General features: G+C 35.8%; 1 protein-coding gene across 1 annotated transcript; it reads left to right on the top strand.

Moving 5' to 3' along the window:
* The first annotated feature begins 901 nt into the window (after positions 1-901).
* Positions 902-24,661, top strand: limd1a (LIM domains containing 1a). The gene is made up of 8 exons (XM_087812551.1): positions 902-2,208; positions 10,592-10,693; positions 18,757-18,824; positions 19,452-19,514; positions 21,330-21,460; positions 22,819-22,870; positions 23,781-23,849; positions 23,910-24,661. The coding sequence occupies exons 1-8, from the start codon at positions 1,287-1,289 to the stop codon at positions 24,015-24,017; spliced, it is 1,515 nt and encodes a 504-aa protein (XP_087668677.1). The 5' UTR covers positions 902-1,286; the 3' UTR covers positions 24,018-24,661.
* Positions 24,662-27,022: the final 2,361 nt, after the last annotated feature.

Raw genomic sequence — 27,022 nt, 5'->3', positions numbered from 1 at the left:
AGCTTCAATTTTAGCCAAATTAGTTGTTCATAATGTGTTAAAAGAAAAATATCAAATATAATTTATTAATAATTATAAATTAATTTTTTTATTTTATGGTTTATTTATGTTTCTTAATTACTTTGTTTATATTTTTAATTTCATATTTGTATTGTCGTTCATTAATAGATTCTATTGTATTGTATTCTGTTCTAGTTTAGCTAAGCTAAGTAGCTAATTAGCTTAAATTTAAGCTAAAAAGGCAAAAATTTGAGTTAAACTTCTTAAGTAAGCTAAGTAGCTAAGTTAGTAGCATTTAGAATTAGTTTATGTAAGATAAGTTGTTAGGCTAGTAGCTAAGCAGGTAGCATCAAGTTTTTTCTTAAGTAAGCTAAGTAGCTAAGATAATAGCATATAGAATTAGATTAGGTAAGATAAGTTGCTAGGCTAGTAGCTAAGCAGGTAGCATCAAGTTTTTCTAAAGTAAGCTAAGTAGCTAAGCTAGTAGCATATGGAATTATGTTGGGTAAGATAAGTTGCTAAGATAGCAGTTTATAGACGTATCCTATCTTATAGCTATTGAATACATTACATGTATTTTATTGTATTCATTATTTATATATTTATCAATATTTATTTTTTATTTTATGTTAACACCACAAAGAAAAATCGAGTGTTATGTTTACAACACTGGCAATAAAAGCTTTCTGATCCTATTTGAATTGTTCATAATAAGTTCATCATATTTCTAATATTATATTATATAAAATTTGCACTTTAACTAATTTTAAAAGCATCTTTTTTTATTCCACTTTTTTTCCCCCAAATAAACTTTTTGTGGGTGAACTATTAAATGAGTCACTGGCCCTTTAAAACTAGTGTTCCCGGCTTTAACGGACTCCAGGCGGCCACGTTACTCAGTCCTCCTCACCCGGGACTGGCTCGGTTTTTCTTTTTTTAACCCGGTTCTTTTCTCCGGATTATCAGCGGGAATCTTGTCCCGAGTGTTCGTGTCTGCGCGGGAGATAAAGTAGCGAGTGAACGAGGAGGAGGAGGAGAAAAGGAGGAGAAAAGGAGGAGGAGGAGAAAAGGGGGGAGAGCGCGGGTCGTCAGGATATCTGATCTGGGATCTGCTCACACTTAGAACCAGACAGTCGGCGGTTTGTTCCGAGCAGAGCTGGACTGGACCGAGTCTGGAGGAACTTTTTTTTTCTCCAGAGAAACTTCTTGATCACGGAGGAGTTTTTTAGAAGTTTGTGCTTCTGGTCCAAAGTCTTCACGAGGAGAAGTTCTTGTTGGTCTGAAAGATGGATAAGTACGAGGATCTGGGTCTCGAGGCGAGTAAGTTCATCGAGGACCTGAACATGTACGAAGCCTCCCGGGACGGTCTGTTCCGGACCCGCAGGGATGCCGGGAACAACCCGGACTTCGAGGAGACCCGTAAAGTTTTCGCCTCCAAAATGACCAAGATCCACCTCCAGAAGCACCAGGAGGAGATGGCCAAGACCACCCAGGCCATCAAGATGAACGGGGGTCACACCAGAGACAGACCCCCCCTCAACAGCGCCCGGCTCCCCGGGGAACCCGCTGCGAAGCCCCCCATGATGTCCGGCCCGGCGCCCCCTTTGGACCCACAGAAGACCCAGTTCAACTACGAGCCCCAGTCCTACCAGTTCAACAGCGCCCCCGCACGTCACCCGCCGGCGCCGGCCTGGACCCCCTCCAGGGAGAACCAGAGTTCCCCCTCGTCATCCGGGTCCCTGTGCAGTTCCTCATCTCTGCCCCAGAGCCAGTCCACGTCGCCCACCAACAGCCTTCCGTCTCAGACCGCCGCCAAGAGGTGGTCCGGGGAGTCCTCCGGCTCCGGGAAGTCCGAGACCCTTCCCACGTTGCCCCTCAGCGCCTTCCTCGGGGACCCCCAGTCCAGGGCGTCCCCGAGACCGAACCAGAACGGTCCGTCCTCTCCGATCCCGGCTCCTTCTGAGACGTCCCAGCAGAAGGTCCAGGGCATGTTCACGGTCTTCAACTCGGGGAGTGTACCCCAGAACTCCACCGTGAACCACATGACCAGTGTGGGACACGCCGTCAAGGTGGACTCGCCGTCGTCCACAGATGTCTGTCCGTCGTTGACCTTGGACCAGAGTCCTTCGACAGCAGAGGTCAAGCTGGAAGCTCTTACTAAGAGACTCGGGAAAGACATGGATGGTGTACCTAAGACCGACTACTTTGGTAAGATACTCACTACAACTACACAACTAGCTAAGTGTCTTCTTGCCAAGATGAGTTTTCAAATTGTATTATAAATCAAATGTATTCTTTAATATATTGGTGTTGTGATAGTGTAGTAACAAGTATATATGTGTAGTATTGTCCAGTACTTGACTCTGGTGTTGTGATAGTGTAGTAACAAGTACATATGTGTAGTATTGTCCAGTACTTGACTCTGGTGTTGTAGTATTTACAGACCACATGACTCTTGATGAAGTCGTAACTGCTTTCATTTGTTTTCAAACCAAAATATGTCCAAACATCAGCTTCAAAAGCTGCTTGAGTCACTGTATCCTCTCGTCCTCAGTCATTGCTGGGATCACTGTTTATTTTTTATTGTATCACTACTACGATGTTTATTGTAAAGAATCTAGTGATATGATACGTATCACGTTACAGGGTAAACGATATGATATACAGTTATACTGTAATAACAAGTATATATGTGTAGTATTGTCCAGTACTACACTCTGGTGTTGTGATAGTGTAGTAACAGGTATACATGTGTAGGATTGTCCAGTACTTGACTCTGGTGTTGTGATAGTGTAGTAACAAGTATATATGTGTAGTATTGTCCAGTACTTGACTCTGGTGTTGTGATACTGCAGTAACAAGTATATATGTGTAGTATTGTCCAGTACTTGACTCTGGTGTTGTAGTATTTACAGACCACATGACTCTTGAGGAAGTCGTAACTGCTTTCATTTGTTTTCAAACCAAAATATGTGCAAACATCAGCTTTAAAATCTGCTGGGATCACTGTATCCTCTCGTCCTCAGTTGTAACTGCTTTCATTTGTTTTCAAACCAAAATATTTCCAATAATCAGCTCTAAAACCTGCTGGTCACAACTGTATCCTCTCGTCCTCAGTCATTGCCATGATCTCGGGGTGTTTCATTTTTCCTTTAGGGCCCGAAGTTTAATTGAAAGACAAAAATGAACAAACATCGTGATCTTTGGAAATGTAATATCTAATGATTTTTACTTTTCACAAACTTTATTGAAATATAAACCATAAAATAACTTAGATAAAAATAAATAGTGATATGAAGCAAAAGAGAATATTGATAGTATTTTTCAGACCTGTGAGCTTACTTTAATATTTATTTCACCGGGTTTTATTGACATGTTATGACTGTAGAACTGTGATTAAAATGGATTAATGCATTTCTCTCATTTAAAAGACATTTTTAATAATTTTTGACGATTAGTTTTTCGTCCAATTGATGTTGTTTTCGTGGGTGTGGTACTAGGACTGAGGAGCCACTGTGGTGTTATTTAAAAGTCTTACTGCCACGGCACAGATGAAAGGGAGGCTTGTGTGGAAATAAAGGTTAGACAAATATTTGCATTAGCCAAAAGTTAAATAAACAACAACTTAATATTTAAAGTCATGAGTATGTTTCGTAAAAACTACAGTTTTATGTTTCTCTGATCCAATGTCCACCACTTTGATTGATCCTTGAGAAATCACACGGATCAATACGAGGTCTTAAATAAACCAGTGTCAGTAAATGAAGTATTAGTGATGTACGAGGTATTCCCGATAAGGGACACTCAAAAATAAGCTGCTGGACTCACTGTATCCTCTCGTCCTTAGTCATTGTCACACCATTCGCATGTTTATTGTAGATTTAAATAAAGTGTTATACACCCTTTAGTGACGTATAATAAAACTATAATGTAACATATTATTTGAATGTCAAAAACTAAGACAATAAAACAATAACAGTAGTTGTTATTATTAAGATTGTATTTTTAAACGATACATTTCTGTTGAATATTGATATGGTATCGACTGTATCCCCTTGTCCTCAGTCATTGCTGCGGAGCACGTAATGACTGCTGCCATCTAGCGACCAGAAATGTAATAACAACAGCAAAAATGAACAATTGCAATAAAATAAACAAACAATACAGTTTTGTTGAATATCTATAAAGTATCGCGGGGGGGGGGGGGGGAATTGCGATATTTAAGTGAATTTATATTTTCAGGAAACCAAAAAAGTCGTAACTGCTTTCCTTTGTTTTCAAACCAAAATATGTCCAAACATCAGCTTTAAAAGCGTCTGGACCTCACTGTATCCTCTCGTCCTCAGTCATGGCCATGATCTGGGGGGGTTTCATTTTTCCTTTAGGACCGGAAGTTCAACTGCAACACAAAAATGAACAAACATCGTGACTATTTGCATGTTCTCTGGAAATTTAATATGTAATCATTTTCAGTATACAGTACACACAGTATTGTGGGGAAAAAAATTGCGATATTTAAATATATTGATGTTTTCTCACCCCCTTTATTTTCAGGACACTAAAAAAGTTGTAACTGCTTTTCTTTGTTTTTAAACCAAAATACATCCAAACATCAGCTTTAAAACCGTCTGGACTCACTGTATCCTCTCGTCCTCAGTCATCAACATGATCTTGCGGGGTTTCATTTTTCCTTAAGGAGCGGAAGTTTAATTGCAACACAAAAATGAACAAACATCGTGACTATTTGCATGTTCTTTGGACATTTAATATCGAACTATTTTCAGTATACAGTACACACAGTATCGCGGGGAAACAATTGCGATATTTGGGTGAATTGATGTTTTCTCACCCCCTTTATTTTAAGGACACCAAAGAAAAACAACAAATATTTTCAAATATACTGTAAAAATACTTCCTCGTTTTTAAACCGGCTAACCTTGGTAACTTTATCCAACACTGACCACAGTATAGTTTGTGCACCGTGAGTGTCAACAACAACAACAACAACGATGACTCAGCACAACATTATGAATGTACTTTGTTATCGTCCATTGATTCGTTCCGTCGGCGTCTCTGACTGACGTCCATTCATGAAATGAAAAGAATCTCACGCAGCATGTTTTCAAGAACACGTGCTTCATCACTTCCTTCATCACTTCCATCATCACTTCCACCCACGACCTCCGGATCGTCACGACTGCAGACGCTCGTGGTCCCGTCCTGACACTGTCGGGAGTTATTTAATGGAACCTCAGAGTGTAGTCTAGTGTGTGTGTGTGTGTGTGTGTGTGTGTGTGTGTGTGTGTGTGTGTGTGTGGGCGGCGACTCAATACATTACATTTTTTCATCCACACGTTTTCTTCCGTCGCCCACACACACACACACACACACACACACACACACACACACACACACACACACACACACACACACACACACACACACACAAACACACACATCAGTGTATAGACTCATCAGACATGAAGGCGTGTTTGGCTTCAACACAAGCATCACATTCATGATGATGTTTGTGGTTCTGGTTCTCGGATCAGGTCCGTAAGTAAAGTCAGACATACATATATAGAGAGGGGGGTCCTGGGGGTCCTGGGGGGGACGTCTTGAGAACGAGACAGAAGAATTTAAAAAATGAAGTCAGTAGATAGAAAGCGAGGCCTGTGGTGCGACTGAAAGGACGACTCGACCGACACAAGTTCATGGATCTTTCTTTGTCTGTGAAGAAGAAGAAAAAACAGGGATGTGTTTTTTATAGAGTTCATCTTTTGTGTTTGTGTTTTTTATAGAGTTCATCTTTTGTGTTTGTGTTTTTTATAGAGTTAATCTTTTGTGTTTGTGTTTTTTACAGAGTTCATCTTTTGTGTTAGTGTTTTTTATAGAGTTCATCTTTTGTGTTTGTGTTTTTTATAGAGTTCATCTTTTGTGTTTGTGTTTTTTTTATAGAGTTAATCTTTTGTGTTTGTGTTTTTTATAGAGTTCATCTTTTGTGTTTGTGTTTTGTGTTTATATATTTTTTTAATTGTTACCTCTACTCCCCCTCTCTTTGGCCTTAACAGAGAATTGCAAAAATATAATTCCCTCATGTATTGGCAAGAATCTGGCGATACTATATATAGTGATACTGTAGTAACAAGTATATATGTGTAGTATTTTCAAGTACTTGACTCTGTTGTTGTAGTATTTACAGACCACATGACTCTTGACAAAGTCGTAACTACTTTAGTTTGTTTTCAAACCAAAATATGTCCAAACATCAGCTTTAAAAGCTGCTGGAGTCACTGTATCCTCTTGTCCTCAGTCATCCCGGGGCCAAAATCTGGTCCGCCCCAACTAATTTTAAGTAGACTGTTCGATACTTGTTCAAATTACACCAACACTAGATTATAGTTGTGTGTATTTTCAAGAATCTAGTGATTAGATACGTATCACGATACAGGGTCAACGATACGATATATCGTTACAGTGTAGTAACAAGTATATCTTTGTAGTAGGGGTTGTCCCGATACTAACATTCTCAACTCAATACTGATTCTTCAGAAAATATTCCACACTCCATATAATTTTCCATATAAATATTTCCAGTTACAACATGTAACAATTACCAGAACCACAATTTAAGTATTTATGATAAAAAAAACGTGTGAAAAGAAACATCAACGATGACAGTATCAATAAAAGAGTTACAATAATTTTGACAACCCTAACTTGTACTATTGTCCGAGTACTCTGTTGTAAATATCATTATACAATATATACAACGATACAACGTAACGTATTGCAAGCGTCAAGTATATATGTGTAGTATTGTTGAGTACTTGACTCTGGTGTTGTGATAGTGTAGTAACAAGAATATATGTGTAGTATTGTCCAGTTCTTGACTCTGGTGTTGTGATAGTGTAGTAACAAGAATATATGTGTAGTATTGTCCAGTACTTGACTCTGGTGTTGTAGTATTTACAGACCACTTGATGAAGTCGTAACTGCTTTCATTTGTTTTCAAACCAAAATATGTCCAAAAAACAGCTTTAAAAGCTGCTGGAGTCACTGTATCCTCTCGTCCTCAGTCACCGACACGATCTCGCAGGATGGAAGTTTAATTGCAACACAAAAATGAACCAACGCTGTAAATATTTACTTTAGTGACGATAAAAAAATGTTTTTTGAATTTCAAAAACCAAGACAATACAAAGGTTTCATTATTAAGATTATTAAAAAGTATTGTGATATTTAAATGTATCGATACTTTCTTAAACCCCTACTGGATCATCAAGAACCATGTTGATGCCAGGATGGGCTGTTTTTCGGAAAGTGAACCATTAAAAAATGCATTGGAATTTTTGTTGTTTATGCTTCATGAAGTAAATGAAAATGTGTCTTATTGTGTTGTTTTGAAGTAACAATAATACATAGTAATATTTACAAAGACACCTCTAAGCAATATAGTTACTTTACTGGTGTCCCTTCTTAGAACCAGAATAGTGAGGATCAAAGCTCTGGTTACCCAACTTCAGCTCTGACCAAAGCGTGTCCAATAATACACGACTTTAAACCCTCCTGGTCTCTGGTCCGTCCAGAGGTTCCTCCTCCAAGAAGACGGAGGTTCGCTGAGTGAAAACAAGCCCATGATTCACTGCTGGTCTCATGGTTCTGATCAAACCCGTCCCAGATAAGAACTCTTTCATTCAAATGTTTTTTTTATTCAAGACATGATCACATCTGGCTCAGCTGGTCTCTCAGTGGACGACCGGGTTCTGTTCCCAGGCTGATCCCTGCCAGTCTATTAATAACGCCTGTGGCTTCTGCCTGGATTTCATTTGTTCTGCCACTTCTTGGGTTGGGTCGGGCTTGTGGTACGTGTAAGTAAATTAGCTTTTAAAGACTTTTTTCTGAAAACTCCCGAGCACGAGTCAGACTATACACGATATATATGAGGAGAGAAAAACAAACGACTAAACAGCCGATTAAGAAAATAAAGGAAAAGAAAATGGACATTTCCTGTTGATACAATACATATCACGATACAGGGTCAATGCCACGAAATATAGTGATACTGCAGTAACAAGGATATATGTGTAGTATTGTCCAGTACTTGACTCTGGTGTTGTAGTATTTACAGACCACATGACTCTTGACAAAGTCGTAACTGCTTTCATTTGTTTTCGAACCAAAATATGTCCAAACGTCAGCTTTAAAAGCTGATGGAGTCACTGTATCCTCTCGTCCTCAGTCATCTTGGGGATCTTTGTAGTACTGATCAAGTACTTGACTCTGGTGTTGTAGTATTTACAGACCACATGACTCTTGACAAAGTCGTAACTGCTTTCATTTGTTTTCAAACCAAAATATGTCCAAACGTCAGCTTTAAAAACTGCTGGAGTCACTGTATCCTCTCGTCCTCAGTCATACCCAGAATTTACAGACCACAAGACTCTTGACGAAGTCGTAACTGCTTTCATTTGTTTTCAAACCAAAATATGTCCAAACATCAGCTTTAAAAGCTGCTGGAGTCACTGTATCCTCTCGTCCTCAGTCATATCTTCCTAAGTCATGTTAAGTGGACTGCAACAGCTGTTCTGTACTATTCCAGATTTTCCCAACACTAGATTATATAAGAGTGTATTGTACGGTATTTGGTGGTACGATACGTATCACGATACAGGAGGCAAGGACACGATATATCCTGATACTGTTGCCGACTCTAAGTACTAGTAGAGTCGACTCTAAGTAGTAGTAAAGTCTGCAACGCCGATTTTCTTTTCCTCCCCTGGAGAAGCAAACGACTCCCCCCAAAAAGAATCCCCCAAATAAAGGCCAATTATGGTATTAATATAGTACAGCGGTCGATCTATTGTACCGTGTTGTCTTCACTCACCTCACGCAACAACAGAATTCCTCAGCGTCCTAATAATATCCCTCGATTATCTCTAAATCTTTTTTCCAGCCGTCCGGGGCCCCTCGGTGCCCCTCGGTCGTGGCATCAGGGAGAAGCCTCGCGGCGCAACAGTTGCGTTACGTAACGACAACATCTGACTCTGGGGATGTGTAGACGGACAAACAGAGGTTTCTTTGTGAGGCTCGAGGTGACTTTTTTCTTCTTCTGTTACCCGGGAGATTTTCTATTAAAAAACCTCACAAATAACCACAAGTACACACCGACTGACTCACAGCGAGCTGGAGTTTTTCTATGACTTTCTTTTTTTACGAGACTGTCGGACGACCCGGGCGGATAATTGGTCACCAATTAGCTAATGCTAATGCTAATTAGGCTAATGCTCACATATTTATTGAATTGTTGTTCATGAGAAAAGTCAAACAACCACATAAAGTAGTTCATTAAGAAAGATTTTCCATATTCGATAAAAGTTTTTGAGTTCCTCAGGTCTATTATTCATGGCAGGGAGCCAAAGGTCGTTTACCCAGAATGCCCTCATGTGACTGCGAGTGCGAAAAGCTCCGCCGTCATGTGTTCCAAATATCTTTCCGTTTCATGAGCGGATCACATCTGCTTCTGTGTGAGTCAGTCGACACGCTTCGCTGTCGCGGCTTCAATTCCTCGCACTTTAGTCCAAGTCAAATATTGTCAGTGAAACAGTTGCTCAGCAGATCCGTGACCTTTGGAAGCAAAGATGGATCTGATCCGAGTCACTTGTTGTTTGCTAGGGTTTGGTAGTTTAGACTTTACACGAATAGTATCAAACACCAGCTTGATATTCAAACAGTGTTTTATACGTTTATAACCTCCCTGGCTTCTATAAATACATATGCAGTGGTCGTTCATATTGACCCTGAGATAACACAAGGCATACCACAAACACATTTGTTCTCGAGCTTTCTGGTCACTTTAACCCAGAGACAACGCAAGGGATACCACAAACACATTTGTTTCCAGGCCATCAGGTCACTATGATTCTAAGATAACACAAGGGATACCACAAAAACATTTGTTCTCGAGCCTTCTGGTCACTTTGACCCTGAGATATCACAAAGGTTAACAATTAAATGTAAAAATTGTTATTTTATTTATTAATTGATTTTAAACATTTATTATTTCTTTAAATAATTGAATTCAATAATTTCTTTATTAAAAGTTTGAATTCATTTTTGATCATTCATTTAAAAAAAAATAATATATCATGTTTTTTTTAGCCTAGAGTTTGATTTTCTAATTACAATAATTCCAAAATGTTTTTTCTAAATTCCAAATGTTTTAATTTGTGTTCATTTAAATTTAATATAATAATATGAACATATATAAACATGTTATAGTAAAATAGAGTCACCGGTGCTTCTACGTCGTCACATGATCATATGCTTGTCGCCTGATTGGCTGAAAGTTTGATCAAGTAGCTCTATTGCTATTGTCTGGTGACAACATTATACCAACATTTTATATTGAATTTAAAAGGGCTTCGAATAAAATAATTATTTTAAATATTGTAATTATAATATTAAACTCGAATGTAAAAAAACAACCTTGAAGTCCTCTAGAAATGATTGAATTTTATTTTTCAAAGAAATGTATTAAATTCTCAAATAAACATTTATAAATGTTGCTAATTCTCTTCCTCTGGTCCAGGCATGTGCGTGAAGTGCAACAAAGCCGTGTTCGGAGCCAGTCAAGCCTGTCAAGCCATGGGAAGCTTGTACCACGACAGCTGCTTCACCTGCAGCGCCTGCAGTAAGTTTCACTGTGTTGTGATCAATGTTACTACATATTTATTACACAGTAAATTACTTTAGTATTTTTATAAATACATAAAGACTTTTTTTTTAAAGCATTTCTATTATTTATTTCATAATTAAAAGCTTTAAAATATTTGTATAAATAAATACATAAATACTTTTTTTTTTAAACATTTTTTATTATTTATTTCATAATTAAAAACTTTGAAATATTTGTATAAATAAATACATGAATAATTACTTCTTCTTTTTTTTCAAACACTTTTATAACTTTTTTCACAATAAAATAACTTAAATATTTGTATGAATAATACATGAATAATTACTTCTTTTTTTTATTAAACATGTTTATAATTTATTTCACGATAAATAACTTAAATATTTGTTTAAATAAATACATAAAGAATTACTTTATTTATTTATTTTTTAAAACGTTTATAATTTATTTTACAATAAATAACTTTAAAATATTTGTATGAATAAATACATAAAGAATTACTTTATTTATTTTTTTAAACACGTCTATAATTTATTTTACAATAAATGACCTAAATATTTGTATAAATAAATACATAAAGAATAATTTCCTTTTTTAAACGTTTATCACTTATTTCCCAATAAATGACTTTAAAGTATTTATATAAATAAATAGATAAAGAATTACTTACTTAAAAAAAAAACAGGTCTATAATTAATTTTTTACAATAGATACGTTTTTAATATTTATATAAATAAATACATAAAGAATATAGATATCTTTTTTAAACACATTTATAATGTATTTCATAATAAAGAACTATACAAAAAAATAATCAGTCAATCAAATAAAACATTATTTATTAAAGTTAAGCCATATTTTATTTTCATATTGTTATTGAGAACAATTAAATGTAAATCGTTGAGGTTTCATCTGATAATGTTGAACTAAAAGAATATACAGCATATGTATTTTTTATACTCATTCTTTCTAGTTATTTATTTTTATTTGTATAAAATAGTACTTTTACAAAGTAGAGGCGTAACCCCTGCAACAAAAAAATTATATAAATATAATTTTTTTAATGGAAAGAAAATGACATAATAACAGAAATGATATATAATTACGTAAAGAAAGGTTTGTAGGATAAAGAGAAAAAAACGTTTCTTCTCTCATATCATTGGTTTTAAGTAGTTTTTTTAATGATGGGATTTGAGCCCAAATGCCAGCGAAGCTGTTTTATGAATGAAGTCATAACTTCCTGTTCAGTTTTCCTGCAGCTAAACACTCAATTACTTGAAGATTACTGTCCTTTATTTCTGGTGTTTGGTTTCTGGGCGTGTCGTTCACTGATGCTCACACGACCAGAGCGTTTGAGGAGCCGCTGTAGTTACAAAGAAGTCATTGTATAGAAGAATCTGTTCATACAATAATATCACGACACAGGATCAAAGACATGATATATCGTGTTACTGTAGTGACAAGTTTATATGTGTAGTATTGTCCAGTACTTGACTCTGGTGTTGTGATACTGTAGTAACAATGATATATGTGTAGTATTGCCCAGTACTTGACTCTGGTGTTATGATACTGTAGTAACAATGATATATGTGTAGTATTGCCCAGTACTTGACTCTGGTGTTGTGATAGTGTAGTAACAAGTATATATGTGTAGTATTGTCCAGTACTTGACTCTGGTGTTATGATACTGTAGTAACAAGTATATATGTGTAGTATTGTCCAGTACTTGACTCTGGTGTTGTGATAGTGTAGTAACAAGTATATATGTGTAGTATTGTCCAGTACTTGACTCTGGTGTTGTGATACTGTAGTATCAATGATATATGTGTAGTATTGCCCAGTACTTGACTCTGGTGTTGTGATAGTGTAGTAACAATGATATATGTGTAGTATTGTCCATTACTTGACTCTGGTGTTATGATACTGTAGTAACAAGGATATATGTGTAGTATTGCCCAGTACTTGACTCTGGTGTTGTGATACTGTAGTAACAAGTATATATGTGTAGTATTGTCCAGTACTTGACTCTGGTGTTGTGATAGTGTAGTAACAAGGATATATGTGTAGTATTGTCCAGTACTTGACTCTGGTGTTGTGATATTGTAGTAACAAGTATATATGTGTAGTATTGTCCAGTACTTGACTCTGGTGTTGTGATACTTTAGTAACAAGTATATATGTGTAGTATTGTCCAGTTCTTGACTCTGGTGTTGTGATAGTGTAGTAACAAGGATATATGTGTAGTATTGTCCAGTACTTGACTCTGGTGTTGTTATAGTGTAGTAACAAGTATATATGTGTAGTATTGTTCAGTACTTGACTCTGGTGTTGTGATACTTTAGTAACAAGTATATATGTGTAGTATTGTCCAGTTCTTGACTCTGGTGTTGTGATAGTGTAGTAACAAGTATATATGTGTAGTATTGTCCAGTACTTGACTCTGGTGTTGTAGTATTTACAGACCACATGACTCTTGACGAAGTCGTAACTGCTTTCATTTGTTTTCAAACCAAAATATGTCCAAACATCAACTTTAAAAGCTGCTGGAGTCACTGTATCCTCTCGTCCTCAGTCATTGCCGGGACCTCGCGCGGTTTTCCTTTAGGAGCGGAAGTTTAATTGCAACACAAAAATGAACAAGCATTGCGACTATTTGCATGCTCTTTGGAAATGTAATATCTAATCATTTTACGAAGTCGTAACTGCTTTCAATTGTTTTCAAACCAAAATATGTCCAATCATCAGCTTTAAAAGCTGCTGGAATCACTGTATCCTCTCGTCCTCAGTCATCCCAGGGGCCAAATCTTGTTATGTGGACTGCAACAGTTTTTCTGTACTAGTCTAAAACTTCCAAACACTAGATTATAGAAGTCTGAATTGTATGGTATTTGGTGGTACTATACTTATCATGATACAGGAGGCAACGATACGCTATATCGTGATACTGTGGAATCAAGTACATGTTTTTAGTAGGGTAGTCACTATACCAACATTTTCATCTCGATAATGATACTTGAGAATATAATAGTGGAAAAAAGAATGTTGTGCGAATAGAAACAGTTTTGAAAAATGAGTATTATATCCTTTTTGGAGTTTCTATAGTTTTGACACCCCTAACTTGTAGTAGTGTCTGAGTGTGAGTACATGACTCTGGTTTAAATATCAAAATATGTCCAAACACTGTCACTGTATCCTCTTGTCCTCAGTCATTTCATTGTTCCTTTGGTCCAAAAATGAACAAATGCTGTGAACATTTGCAATTAAATTTTTTTTATACACAGTATATTGAAATAAATACTACACAAGAAATATGATTAAAGTAAAGTATAATTTCAAATTAAGAAGAAAAAAATCAGTTCACTGCTGTTGAATATCAATTTGTTCTCATGGAAACAATATTGCAATATTTTCTGGATATTTTCTTCCTCTGATCTTCGGTGCAGATCAAAGCCGTCGAGGATTGTTGGCGTTTACTCGCCACATACTTGTCATGTCCATGTGAAGGTCCTGGGATCGTTCCTGTTGAGCGACCTCAGGAGAAGCATCTGATCCGGACAGGAATGCATGCTGGGAGGAGGGGGGGGGGCGGCTGGACGGTGGTACAGCTGGTGGACAGGACGGCTATTGATGCTCCGTCACACACTATACACACTATATCCCACACTATACACACTATATACGTCAAACACACATGACACGCTCGGATGGTGCCGTGACCTCAAGTCACGTCACGGGTTTGAATCTCACTTTGTTTTGAGAGAAAATGGTGACGAACCTTAACTAAAGTGATTGAAATAATTAAATATGTTAGTCTTTAACTAGTGCTGAGGGTCTTTAACACTCATTCAACTAACAAATAACAACAATATTCACAAAATACCACTGTTAAAACACATAATCAATCTACTTTAAAAAACACCAAAATATGTCTTATGGTAAAATATCGAATTTAAAGGGAAAATTAATAAACCCAGATATTTTAATTATTGAATTGTTCTCTTTTAATTTAATTCAATAATTTATATATTGGAAGGTTACATTTGGTTTTATTCAATAATTGCATTTTTTGAAAATGAATATTTTTCAATTTTGAATTTAATTATTTCATGGCTCTTTACATTTCAATTTATTTTTTAATTTAAATGTTTTAAAAAAGTTGAAAGTTGTAATATTTTTTTTATTGTAATGTTTTTGTATTATATAATTTTTTGGAATAATTGATTTCAATCACGTTTATTTGTTTTTGCTTTTTAATAATTTAATAATAATGATAATAAAAAAAAACTTTTCAAAATGATTGTCTATTTTTTATAAGCATAGAGTTTGACCTTTTTTCCAATAATTCATTAATTTTTCAAAATTAAATATTTTTCACTTTATTATTCAAGTACCACAAGAGACGACAGTTCAATCTAGTAGCTCAGTACTTTGGTACTGTCTGCTGGCAGTATTACACCAACATTTTTACATCGAATTTAAACAAATATGAATGAAAAAATTAAGAGAAAACGTCAGAATAAAAACATCAAACTCTACGTGTAAAAAAAAAAGGAAAAAATTTGGATTTTCCAATTAAATTACAAAAAAACATCAAACTTTTTATAAAGAAATTCTTAATTTAAGGTATTTAAAAAAAAACTTGTGCAGGTGAAGAGCAGTTAATTATTTATTATCGGAGCAAATGTTGAACTAACAAGTCGAACCATGTGCTGGTTCTACTCCAGTGGTTCTGGTTCTGCTGCAGACGTGTTGTTGGTCACATGAGTGTAAAGACTTGATGTGACAAACCTTGGAAGGATTAACGATAATTGAATTGTTCGTGTCAGAGACAGATTGTCAATAAAGAGTCAGAGCTTATGTTTATTATTGTCCATTATCTCGGCGTGCGGCGGAAACGAAAAAAGGGAAATTCCGTCCATCGTGGCGGAGTCAGGAAAACCACTTCCTGGTGTGTTTGTTCAAGAGTGAATATGAAAGGATCAGCACCGGCTACAGATGTGGATCGGCTCAGATTCTTCAGATTCCTGGACTCTAAAGCATCTAAATGAGAATCTATTCTAAAAAGAGAACCTCTGACCCGCACGAGTCGACCCGCGTTCCAGATGCAGCTGCAGCTTTTTGCTTCAATTTTTTGCCGTCAAAACATCAGATGCGTCCGAAGGTTCTGAAGAAACCACAGCCGGGCTGCGATTGGTTCCGAGCGCGGAGGTATGCTGGACATCTGGCGGCTGGATCTCAGGGCCTCGGCCCAATGTTCCAGGTGCGGCTCGGAAATGTGTTCTCGCCCCCAGACACTGGAGTCGGGAGGATTTTACAAAGTATAAAAATATCTGTAGCAGGAGCAGGAAATCACTGCGGCTCCGGTTACGTGATGAGGTGAACCGGGCCTTAATGGATCCTGGTCTGGAGCCTGGCGGGAGCTCAGACCCTATTTTTGTACAAGAAGAATTCCTCAAAGGCTTGGATTTCAAATGTGTTTTTGAGGTGTATTTTTAAAGAAGTAATATTTGTAGAGCGCTTTTTTAGACCAGGGTCACAAAGCACTCAAACAATTAGAAAGTAAGAACCAGAAGTTGATCCTGAAAGAAACATCAGCCAGTGAAGAGTTTTAAGGATGAGAGAAATGTGAGTTTAAAGATAAGAAAATTAAAAGATGGATGGATGGATAGATGGAAAGATGGATGGATGAATGGATGATATATAGAAAGATATACGGATAGATGGATAGATGGATGGATGGATGAATGGATGATATATAGAAAGATATACGGATAGATGGATAGATAGATGGATAGATGGATAGATGGATAGATGGATAGATGGATGGATGGATGGATGGATAGATGGATGGATGGATAGATGGATGGATGGACGGATGGACGGATGGACGGATGGACGGATGGACGGATGGACGGATGGACGGATGGATGGATGGATGGATGATATATAGAAAAATAGATGGATAGAAAGATAGATGGATAGATGGATGGATGGATGAATGGATTGATAATAATAATAATAATAATCTCTATTTATATAGCGCCTTTCTAGACCAGGGTCACAAAGCGCTTTGACAGCCATTCACACATACTGATGGGAGTAGGCTGCACCACACGGCGCCAAATCTGCCCTCAGGAGCAATCAGGGTGAAGTGTCTTGCTCAGGGACACAACGACACAAGCTTGTCTGGAGCTGGGATTGAACCTGCAACCTTTTGGACTGCAGGCAACCACTCTACCATCTGAGCTATGTCGCCCCAATGGATGGATGGATGGATGGATGGATGGATGGATGGATGGATGATAAATGGATAAATGGATGGATGGAAAGATGGATGGATGATGGATAGATGGACAAATGGATGGATGGATGGATGGATGGATGGATGGATGGATGGATGGATGGATGGATGGATGGAAAGATAGATGATATATAGAAAAATAGATGGATAGAAAGATAGATGGATATATGGATAGATGGATGGATGGATGAATGGATTGATGGATGGATGGATGGATGGATGGATGGATGGATGGATGGATGGATGGATGGATGGATGGAAAGATAGATGGATGGATAGATTTTTATACATGTTTACAAAGAAGCATCGGCATCAATCAATAAAATCCCATAATGCACTACAACAGTTGTCGTGGCTAAAATATGATATAAATACATTTGAATCTTACATTCTGGGGTGAGAAACATGATTTTTTAACTCACTGTTAAATCAAACACTTGTCACTGGTTCAGCACGAGCAGGAGACGAGTGTATATTTCAAGAGTCCGTCATGAAGCGTCAACACAAGTTTCTCCGGTGAAGCTGCTCCTTCTACGAGCACCAGAGTAAACGAGGGATGAAGCTCGGAAGATAAAGACGACTACTGTTCTCTCTCTCCACCCACGACCCCCCCACGACCCCCCACTCCACCTCCCTCGCTGAGAAAATGCGAGGAATGTTCCCTCTTCCTGTGGGACCTGAGCGAGGATGGCTACCGACAGCCGAGGATTCTGGGGGAAGAACCGCGTCTGTGTTGTCGTGGATTCATGGAAGCTTGCGGTCAGAAGAAGAACGAGGAGGTGTGAAGGGACGGGTCATTCTGGACGAGTCCAAACACTAGCTTTTTTACTCATGGTTAATCCAGATGTTGCTTCTTTGAATCAATTCAGGGTCTCATGCTGGGGTTGTTGGTAGAGATGTGAGAAAATATCCATGGATGACTGAGGACGAGAGGATACAGTGACTCCAGCAGCTTTTAAAGCTGATGTTTGGACATATTTTGGTTTAAAAACAAATGAAAGCAGTTACGACTTTGTCAAGAGTCATGTAGTCTGTAAATACTACAACACCAGAGTCAAGTACTGGACAATACTACACATATATACTTGTTACTACACTATCACAACACCAGAGTCAAGTACTGGACAATACTACACATATATACTTGTTATTACACTATCACAACACCAGAGTCAAGTACTGGACAATACTACACATATATACTTGTTACTACACTATCACAACACCAGAGTCAAGTACTGGACAATACTACACATATATACTTGTTACTACAGTATCACTATATATTGTATCGTTGTGTATATTGTATAATGATATTTACACCAAAGTCATAGGTCAAGTCAAGTCAAGGATATAATGCAAATTTTTCAAAAATGTCATTGTTGCAGTATTAACATTTTTTTTTTCATTATACATAGTTAACGTGTGGTTCTGTTAACTATTAACTTCTGTTTTTTTTTTCTTGTTTATTAAATTATTTATTTTACATTTATGGGGTTTTATCCTTGTGGTATAAAAATGTATATGGAGTATGGAATATTTATCTGAAGAACTAGTATCGAGTTGAAAATTTCAGTATCGTGACGACCGTGATACAAACATATCCTTGTTACTACAGTGTAACGATATATTGTGTTGTCAAGTACTGGACTCTTGACAACACACACCTCTAGTTGTAAAGAATTACGTTGTATTCCCAAAGTGTGTGTCTACGAAAATTTCACTCTTAACACGAAGTTTCACAATTTGTGTCCTGAAGGTCGGAAGCTCAGAGGAAAAGCTTTCTACTACGTCGGAGGGAAGGTGTTCTGTGAAGAAGACTTCCTGGTGAGTCTTCCATTTCATTTCTTAAAGCAGGAATATCTCTAGCTCCACCGGTGTCAGGGAAGTGTAACTGCAATGTCGTGAAACCTCTTTTGCGCCATTGCCAGATCGACTGCGATATTATCTCTTTATATCTGTTTTATTTGTATATTCAAATACTTTTTTAAGCACGTTAAATACAACGATCAATTACAAATTAAAATGGTGACAGCGTTTCTTAGACGCGTTTGAGCAAAGCATTCAGGGAACAGTGTTAGAAATCCTTCAAAAGATCCATGGATCCAGATGGTGGTTCCTCATCAATTCAGATAAACTTTTACAATCAACTAGAATTTTTTTTTAATAGTTTTTTTGTGGTAGATTCCAGTGCAAAGTGTAGACGACGAACATGTGGTAGAGAAAGTTGAAGATGTGAAGGTCAGGAGGTCACATTTCGGGCCAATAACATTTAAGGGAGTTGACCTTGTGACCTTTTGACCAGGTTTACAGCATTTAATCCAAAGTTTTCATCAAAACACCCGAGAATTTCATAAAGATTCAAGACTTTTTTAGAAACTCCAGCAGGAACAAGATTGTCAGTGTGACATCATCAAGTGATAAACATCATGACCTTCTCTCTGTATCCTCTAGTACTCAGGTTTCCAGCAGTCTGCAGATAAATGCAACGCGTGTGGACACTTGATCATGGACATGGTGAGTTTATGTTGGTTTCCTCACAGGAAGTTGTGTTTTGGTGACACAACGTTTTTACCGTTTGTTTGAAACTTTAATGTGAACATTTTAAACGTTGGATGTTTATTTATTTTTAACGCTCATAGTATCTCAATATTGAAAGATTCAATTTGACGACTGGATTGAATTCAAGTTTGAAAATTTGTGTTTTATTTAAACTAACAGTTTATATAGTTTTTAGTAATTTATATTTTTAATTCCAATAAATCTAAAAATAAATTCAACATTTTTATCATTTTGTTTGAAATTCAATACGTAAATATTTTTTATAATAATGCCACTGTTTTTTTATTGAATTTAAAAGGCTAAAAATTCATTCAAAATATAGAATTTACCAAACGATTGGAATTACAATATCAAACTCTATGTTTAACAAAAATTCAATTTACCTTAATTAAGTAATTGATTCAATCAAGACAAATTCAACATTTCAATGTAGACACTTTTAAAATTAAATTAATTAAAAAAAAAGGAATTCTTTAAAAAATGTACAATATCAAATCAGATTTAAATTCACTTTTTATTACTATAAGTAATTTCAGTTTATTTTCTAATTTATTTAAAGGTTTTGCTACCAAGAGTGTGTTTTTTAAAGAATCTTTTGATACGATACGTATCACGATACAGGGTCAACGATACAATATAAAGTGACCCTGTAGTAACAAGTATATATGTGTAGTATTGTCCAGTACTTGACTCTGGTGTTGTGATAGTGTAGTAACAAGTATATATGTGTAGTATTGTCCAGTACTTGACTCTGCTGTTGTGATAGTGTAGTAACAAGTATATATGTGTATTATTGTCAAGTACTTGACTCTGGTTTGTGATACTGTAGTAACAAGTATATATGTGTAGTATTGTCAAGTACTTGACTCTGGTGTTGTGATAGTTTAGTAACAAGTATATATGTGTAGTATTGTCCAGTACTTGACTCTGCTGTTGTGATACTGTAGTAACAAGTATATATGTGTATTATTGTCAAGTACTTGACTCTGGTTTGTGATACTGTAGTAACAAGTATATATGTGTAGTATTGTCAAGTACTTGACTCTGGTGTTGTGATAGTGTAGTAACAAGTATATATGCGTAGTATTGTCCAGTACTTGACTCTGCTGTTGTGATACTGTAGTAACAAGTATATATGTGTATTATTGTCAAGTACTTGACTCTGGTTTGTGATACTGTAGTAACAAGTATATATGTGTAGTATTGTCCAGTACTTGACTCTGGTGTTGTGATAGTGTAGTAACAAGTATATATGTGTAGTATTGTCCAGTACTTGACTCTGGTGTTGTGATAGTGTAGTAACAAGTATATATGTGTAGTATTGTCCAGTACTTGACTCTACCTTTGTGATAGTGTAGTAACAAGTATATATGTGTAGTAAAGTCGAGTACTTGACTCTGGTGTTGTAGTATTTACAGACCACATGACTCTTGACAAAGTCGTAACTGATTTCATTTGTTTTTAAACCAAAATATGTCCAAACATCAGCTTTAAAAGCTGCTGGAGTCACTGTATCCTCTCGTCCTCAGTCATTGTCAGAATCCCTAGGCAAGAATGTGTCTATACGTATTACGATACGAGGACAACTGTGAAGCATTGTAGGAACAAGGATATATTTGTAGTATTCACTGTTGTAGTCACTGTATCCTCTCGTCCTCAGTCACCGCCTGGATCTAGCTGGATTTGAAATATAAATCATGAAAGAAATATAAATATCATGCTTCTGCTCTGGTTCTTGACGTGGTTCTTGTTCCTCCTCCACACCTCCAGATCCTGCAGGCTCTCGGGAAGTCCTACCACCCCGGCTGCTTCCGCTGCGTCGTCTGCAACGAGAGTCTGGACGGCGTTCCCTTCACCGTGGACACCGAGAACAAGATCTACTGCGTCAAAGACTATCACAGGCCAGTCGCACACGCATGTGTTTCTGCACACGTGCAGACACTTGAGATGAAGGGAGGTCAGAAGTGAAGGGAGGTCAGAGGTCGACGCCCTCACGGAGGAGTGAGGAGTGAATATGATCCAGTGAACACACATTGAGGACATTTTTATCATCGCTGCCCCTACTGGTGACTTTTATATCACACCCCGAGTCAATCAAACTCATCTTTGTTCTTTTATTAGTCAATTAAAAATATACTTTTTGAATAAAAAATAGTTATTTTAATAAAAAATATCCAGATGTTGATATAATCCTAAATATATTTTTAATTTAAAAACGGTAACTTCAAATGAAAATTGTTTTAATTAAAGAAAAGTTGATTCAATAAAAAATAATATTAATTTAAAAAAGTTATTAAAATGGAAAATATTTTCAATTAAAAATTTGTTTGAAAAATTGAAACGTCTTCAATTCAAGACAAAATCTATCCAAAAGTTTATATAATCGAAATGTATTTTCTTCTAAAAAGGGTTTGATGGTTGATGATAAAAACAACTTTTTTTAAATGGAAAAATGCTTTTTTTAACCAAAGAAAACTTAAATAAAAAATATATTTTCTATTAAAAACTTGCTTCAATTAGACAAAAAGTTCATAAAATACAAAAAATATGTTTTAATCAAAAAGGTTTCTTCAAGAAAAAAACAAACCATACAAAGATTTATACAATTAAAAGTTTTTTATAAAGTAAAAGTTGCTTCAATCAAATAGAAAATCGATGCAATCAAATAAAAACTAAAATAAATAAAAAAAGAAACATTTTCTATATAAAAAAAATCATTAAAATCGTTTATGTTTAATTAAAGAAAAGACACTTCTATAAAAACGCTATTTTAAGAAAAATATATATATATTTTTAATTTTCAAGCAACTTTTCTTTTGATACATTTATTCAACTTTTTTCTGATTTAAGTTATTGTTAGTTATTGAATAATAAAGAATCAAATCCACATCAAACGTCGACACCAGGAGCTCGTGATCGTTTCACTCTCGTCTCAAACATGTCGACAAGACTTTAGTGCAGCAGCTGAACTCACAGCAACAACATCTCAGCGTCTGCAGACGTTCATACAGACCAGGTGTCCACCATGTGTGTGTGTGTGTGTGTGTGTGTGTGTGTGTGTGTGTGTGTTTTGACATAATGGAGCTCAGTTTGAGAGTATTTATCTAAGGCTGGTTTCAAATGAGGGAGAAATCAAAGAGTGTCAAATGTCTAAATGTGAGTCACCGCGTGTGGAATGTGTGTTTAGTGCTGATGCTACACTCTGATTGTGAGACCACGGTGTGTGTTTGTGTGTATTCATGGTTGTGTATCTTTACAGGGTTTTGGCCCCAAAGTGTGCAGCGTGTAGTCAACCCATCCTGCCCTCGGAGGTGAGACACATTTGTACTTTAAATTAAAACTATTAATGCTGTTTAATTTCAAATGAAAACATTTATAATAAATTACATCATAAAGAAATTACTTGATTGCATTATTTAAAATATTACTAAATTAAAATACTTAGACATTACTTGGTTAAATTGTTAATAAATTATTAAATTATATTATTAAGGAACTACTTAAATAAATTGTTTAAAAAAAAGATAGAAATAAATAATAGAAAGTTTTTTTAATCAGTCTTTTTTATTACCAAAATATGACTTAATAAATAAATTGTTAGAGAATCAATTGAATAAAAGCTAAATTAAATTATTTAAAAATATTTCTAATAACTTTTTCAGACATTATTTAATTAGATTTTATAAAAGAATAATAAATTCAAATATTGCGAAATGACTGGAATAAATTGTTTTAAACCTGCTAAATCAAATAATTATTTAATTACTTATAGATGACTGAAATAAATCCTTTATTTGTTTGAAAGAAATCGTTATAAAATTGCCCAAATACAACTTAATTAAATGGTTAAATAATGAATTGTTAATTAAAGAAATTCTACATTAATAAGACAATTAGTTAATTAATTTATAAGACATTATTTATTTATGTTGTTTAAAATATAACTCAATTAAAAATTTGAAAAAAATGATCTATATACATTGTTTTAGATTGAGATTAATTGAATTGAATTAAGTAACTTAATTGATGAAACAAATGATTAAATTAAATTATAATAATCATTATTTTTTATGAAAAAAAAACAAATATATAATATATACTTAAATACTGAATTAAATTCTTAAGAAAATCACTTTGAGATTTGTGAAAAATGTAAAGTGAATTATAAATAAAACATATTATTATTATTATAATCATATATGTATTGATATATATTTGCAGGGCTCTGACGAGACCGTGCGTGTCGTGTCGATGGACAAAGACTATCACGTGGACTGTTATCACTGCGAGGTGAGTCCAACATAAAGCTGTTCCTCCGTCAGAAACCATCAACTCCTGGTGTTTCCTCAGGACTGTCAGATGGAGCTGAACGACGAGGAGGGTCACCGGTGTTACCCCCTCAAGGGGCGCCTGCTCTGCCACTCCTGCCACCTCAAGCACCTCGAGCCCAGCTTCTAACCAGGGCGCCCCCTGCTGGAGCTCCGGTGGAAGACATGAAACAATTCTTGTTGTAAAGGATTGATGGACGTGATGCTCATGAAGAAAAGATGGATGAACGAGTGCAGACCAGCTTCTCCTCCTGCTGCAGATTAATTCTTAAATTATCATTTCACTTCTTTTTTTAAGTTTCTAGAAACGCGTCACTCGGAGGTTACACGTATTTTTCCGTCTTGATATTTATAAAAAGAAGAATATGTCACTTATAGTCCGACCTCACGTGATACAGTAATTTATTTTTTCACCTGCTTGTCTGGGATTCGACTGCGTTTCCCTATTTATTTGAAACGATCATCATGAGGTGAATCTTCATCACGACGTGCCTTCGAACGAGAAGCTTCTTCATTTACTCCGACCAACACGACTGTGGCACTTATTGTATCCGCCTGAGAGTTTTATATTTCTTAGCTTTGACTTTACTTTCTCTCATTTATGTCTTCTTCTTCTTTACTTCTCAAGTTACGCTGCCACGAGAGTGTTCCTGTCCCGAGTGTAATAATTTAACTTTCTTCTCCTTTAATAAAAAGAAAAGATTCAATTTCATTATTTGTATCAACATTAAAATCTTCAGTCATGACCTAAAATTCCTATATTATCTACCTTTAATAATGCTAATGCTAATGCTAATGCTAATGCTAGTTTGAGTCTGAGTAGAACGAGAGACATTATTACCTTTTTTTCTCATTCATTAGAAAAATAAATTCCCTTTTGTAGAAATACTTCCTTTTAATGGTCTCCTTACTTTTTAAGTATTTAAGTGGGTAAGTAATAGTTATTTGTAAAGATCTTTCTAGACCAGGGTCATGAAGTGCTTTAACAATCAAAAACAATACACAGTTAAAATATATACTTTAAAAGATCAATAAGACAAACACAGGAGTCTCAGAAAATCACAAATAAAAGTGTCTTCAGATGTTTCTTGAAGGAGTCAGTAGATCATCAAACACAGATGTTTCTTGAAGGAGTCAGTAGATCATCAAACACAGATGTTTCTTGAAGGAGTCAGTAGATCATCAAACACAGATGTTTCTTGAAGGAGTCAGTAGATCATCAAACACAGATGTTTCTTGAAGGAGTCAGTAGATCATCAAACACTGATGTTTCTTGAAGGAGTCAGTAGATCATCAAACACAGATGTTTCTTGAAGGAGTCAGTAGATCATCAAACACAGATGTTTCTTGAAGGAGTCAGTAGATCATCAAACACAGATGTTTCTTGAAGGAGTCAGTAGATCATCAAACACAGATGTTTCTTGAAGGAGTCAGTAGATCATCAAACACTGATGTTTCTTGAAGGAGTCAGTAGATCATCAAACACAGATATGGTTCCAAAGCTTAGGAGCAACAGTCTGGAAGGATTTCTCTCCTCTGGTCCTGAAGTTCAGGAACCATCAGTAGATTCTGATCCACAGACCTCAGAGCCCGAGCTGGGGTGTAAGTCTGGATCAGATCACTGATGGAAGGTCTGACCATGAATATATCTGAAAGTAAGAACCAGAATTTTAAAGTTGATCCTGAAAGAAACTGGCAGCCAGTGAAGAGTTTTAAGGATCACAGAAATGTGAGTTCTTCTACTAGAGCTGCTCAGAATTCTTGCTGCAGAGTTTTGTATGAACTGCAGGCGAGACACATCCTTCTTGTTTAGACATGAAAATAAATTGTTACAATAGTCTAAACGACACAAACACATGGATTATAAACTCCAGATCGTGTTGTGTCATAATTTTCCTGAGTTTAGAGATTTTTCTCAGTTGAAATGACAACAATCTAAACTGGTTTCCTTTCAAACATAATAACTTACATTCTTTTTTTTTAAATTAAATATTAAGAACAAACATTTTTCATTCATTTAAGTTATTTTTAGGAGTTTATAAAAAATCATTAAACATTCTTTACATTATATTAGGACATCCAGAACACACATTAAAAACAATAACGAAAACAACAATAATACAAATAAAAATAATAATGATGATGATAAAACAATAACGAAGGAGAAAAAAACACAATTATTAACGAAATAATAATGATAAACATATGAACAGCATTGGTACAAGACACTAAATACGTGTTTAAACACACTACAATAGTTCAGAAATGTTTATGTTTAAAACACAAATTATAAACGTTTAATATTTTTTATTAAATATGTGACAAATATTTACTTCAAATTGATTTATGTAGAAACCGTTTAATCTATTTGAAAAAAGAAAGATATATATTTATATACATTTTCTTCTTTTTTTTCTGGCGCGAAGCCGCAGTTACGTATGACGTAATTCTTCTGCAATACCATAAACCACCAGCAGAGGTCCGCATCCGACACCGTACCCAACATTACGGCGCGTCTATGATTTTAAAACATCGAGTGAAATATTCGCGACATGTTTCTTATCGTTAACTGCAAGATCTCAAGTTGAATCTCGCGATAAAACGCTTCGACACGAGATGTTTAATTGTTATATTTACTTTCCTCACAGCAGCCAATCAGCGGCCAGCGTACTTCATGTGCTCGGCTGGAGGTGTTGGATTTGTTCACGGTCACGTCCGAGCTGCGGCGACATTTATTTATATATTTGTTTTGACGATTGTAAATATTAGTATTCAAGTGTTATAAAGGTTTCTAATAAATGTTTCGATTCATATTTAACGAATTGTAAATCATACTTGCCCTATTTATCTTCGTGTATTATGTTTTTATATTTATTTTTTATTATAATATATTTTAAATATTTCGTTAAATGCATGTTTTAATATAACTTGAATTATTAATAAAAAAGATCGAAAGAAATAAAAGCAGGTTGTCGCTGCAGAACGTAAATAATAAAGACATCATCAGCGATGGTTGTATAACTTTTTCCAATTCCCACCACCGGGACGACTCGGTGATCAAATCGCGCCCGCTCGCCTCGGCCCTCTAAACCCCGCCCATGCAGTTGACTCCCCTGTGACGTCACGCGAGTCCTC

This window comes from Callionymus lyra, chromosome 17 (genome assembly GCF_982586985.1).
Source record: "Callionymus lyra chromosome 17, fCalLyr1.hap1.1, whole genome shotgun sequence".
NCBI lineage: Eukaryota > Metazoa > Chordata > Actinopteri > Syngnathiformes > Callionymidae > Callionymus > Callionymus lyra.
Note: the sequence above shows the minus strand (reverse complement) of the source record. Positions and strands in the feature narration are given on the sequence as shown.

Excerpts from the sequence above, each read along its gene's own strand:
- limd1a (XM_087812551.1), top strand. The coding sequence starts at position 1,287 with ATGGATAAGTACGAGGATCTGGGTCTCGAGGCGAGTAAGTTCATCGAG. Across the intron at positions 2,209-10,591 it reads ACCTAAGACCGACTACTTTG|GCATGTGCGTGAAGTGCAAC; the intron begins GTAAGATACTCA and ends CCTCTGGTCCAG. Across the intron at positions 19,515-21,329 it reads GACACTTGATCATGGACATG|ATCCTGCAGGCTCTCGGGAA; the intron begins GTGAGTTTATGT and ends CCACACCTCCAG.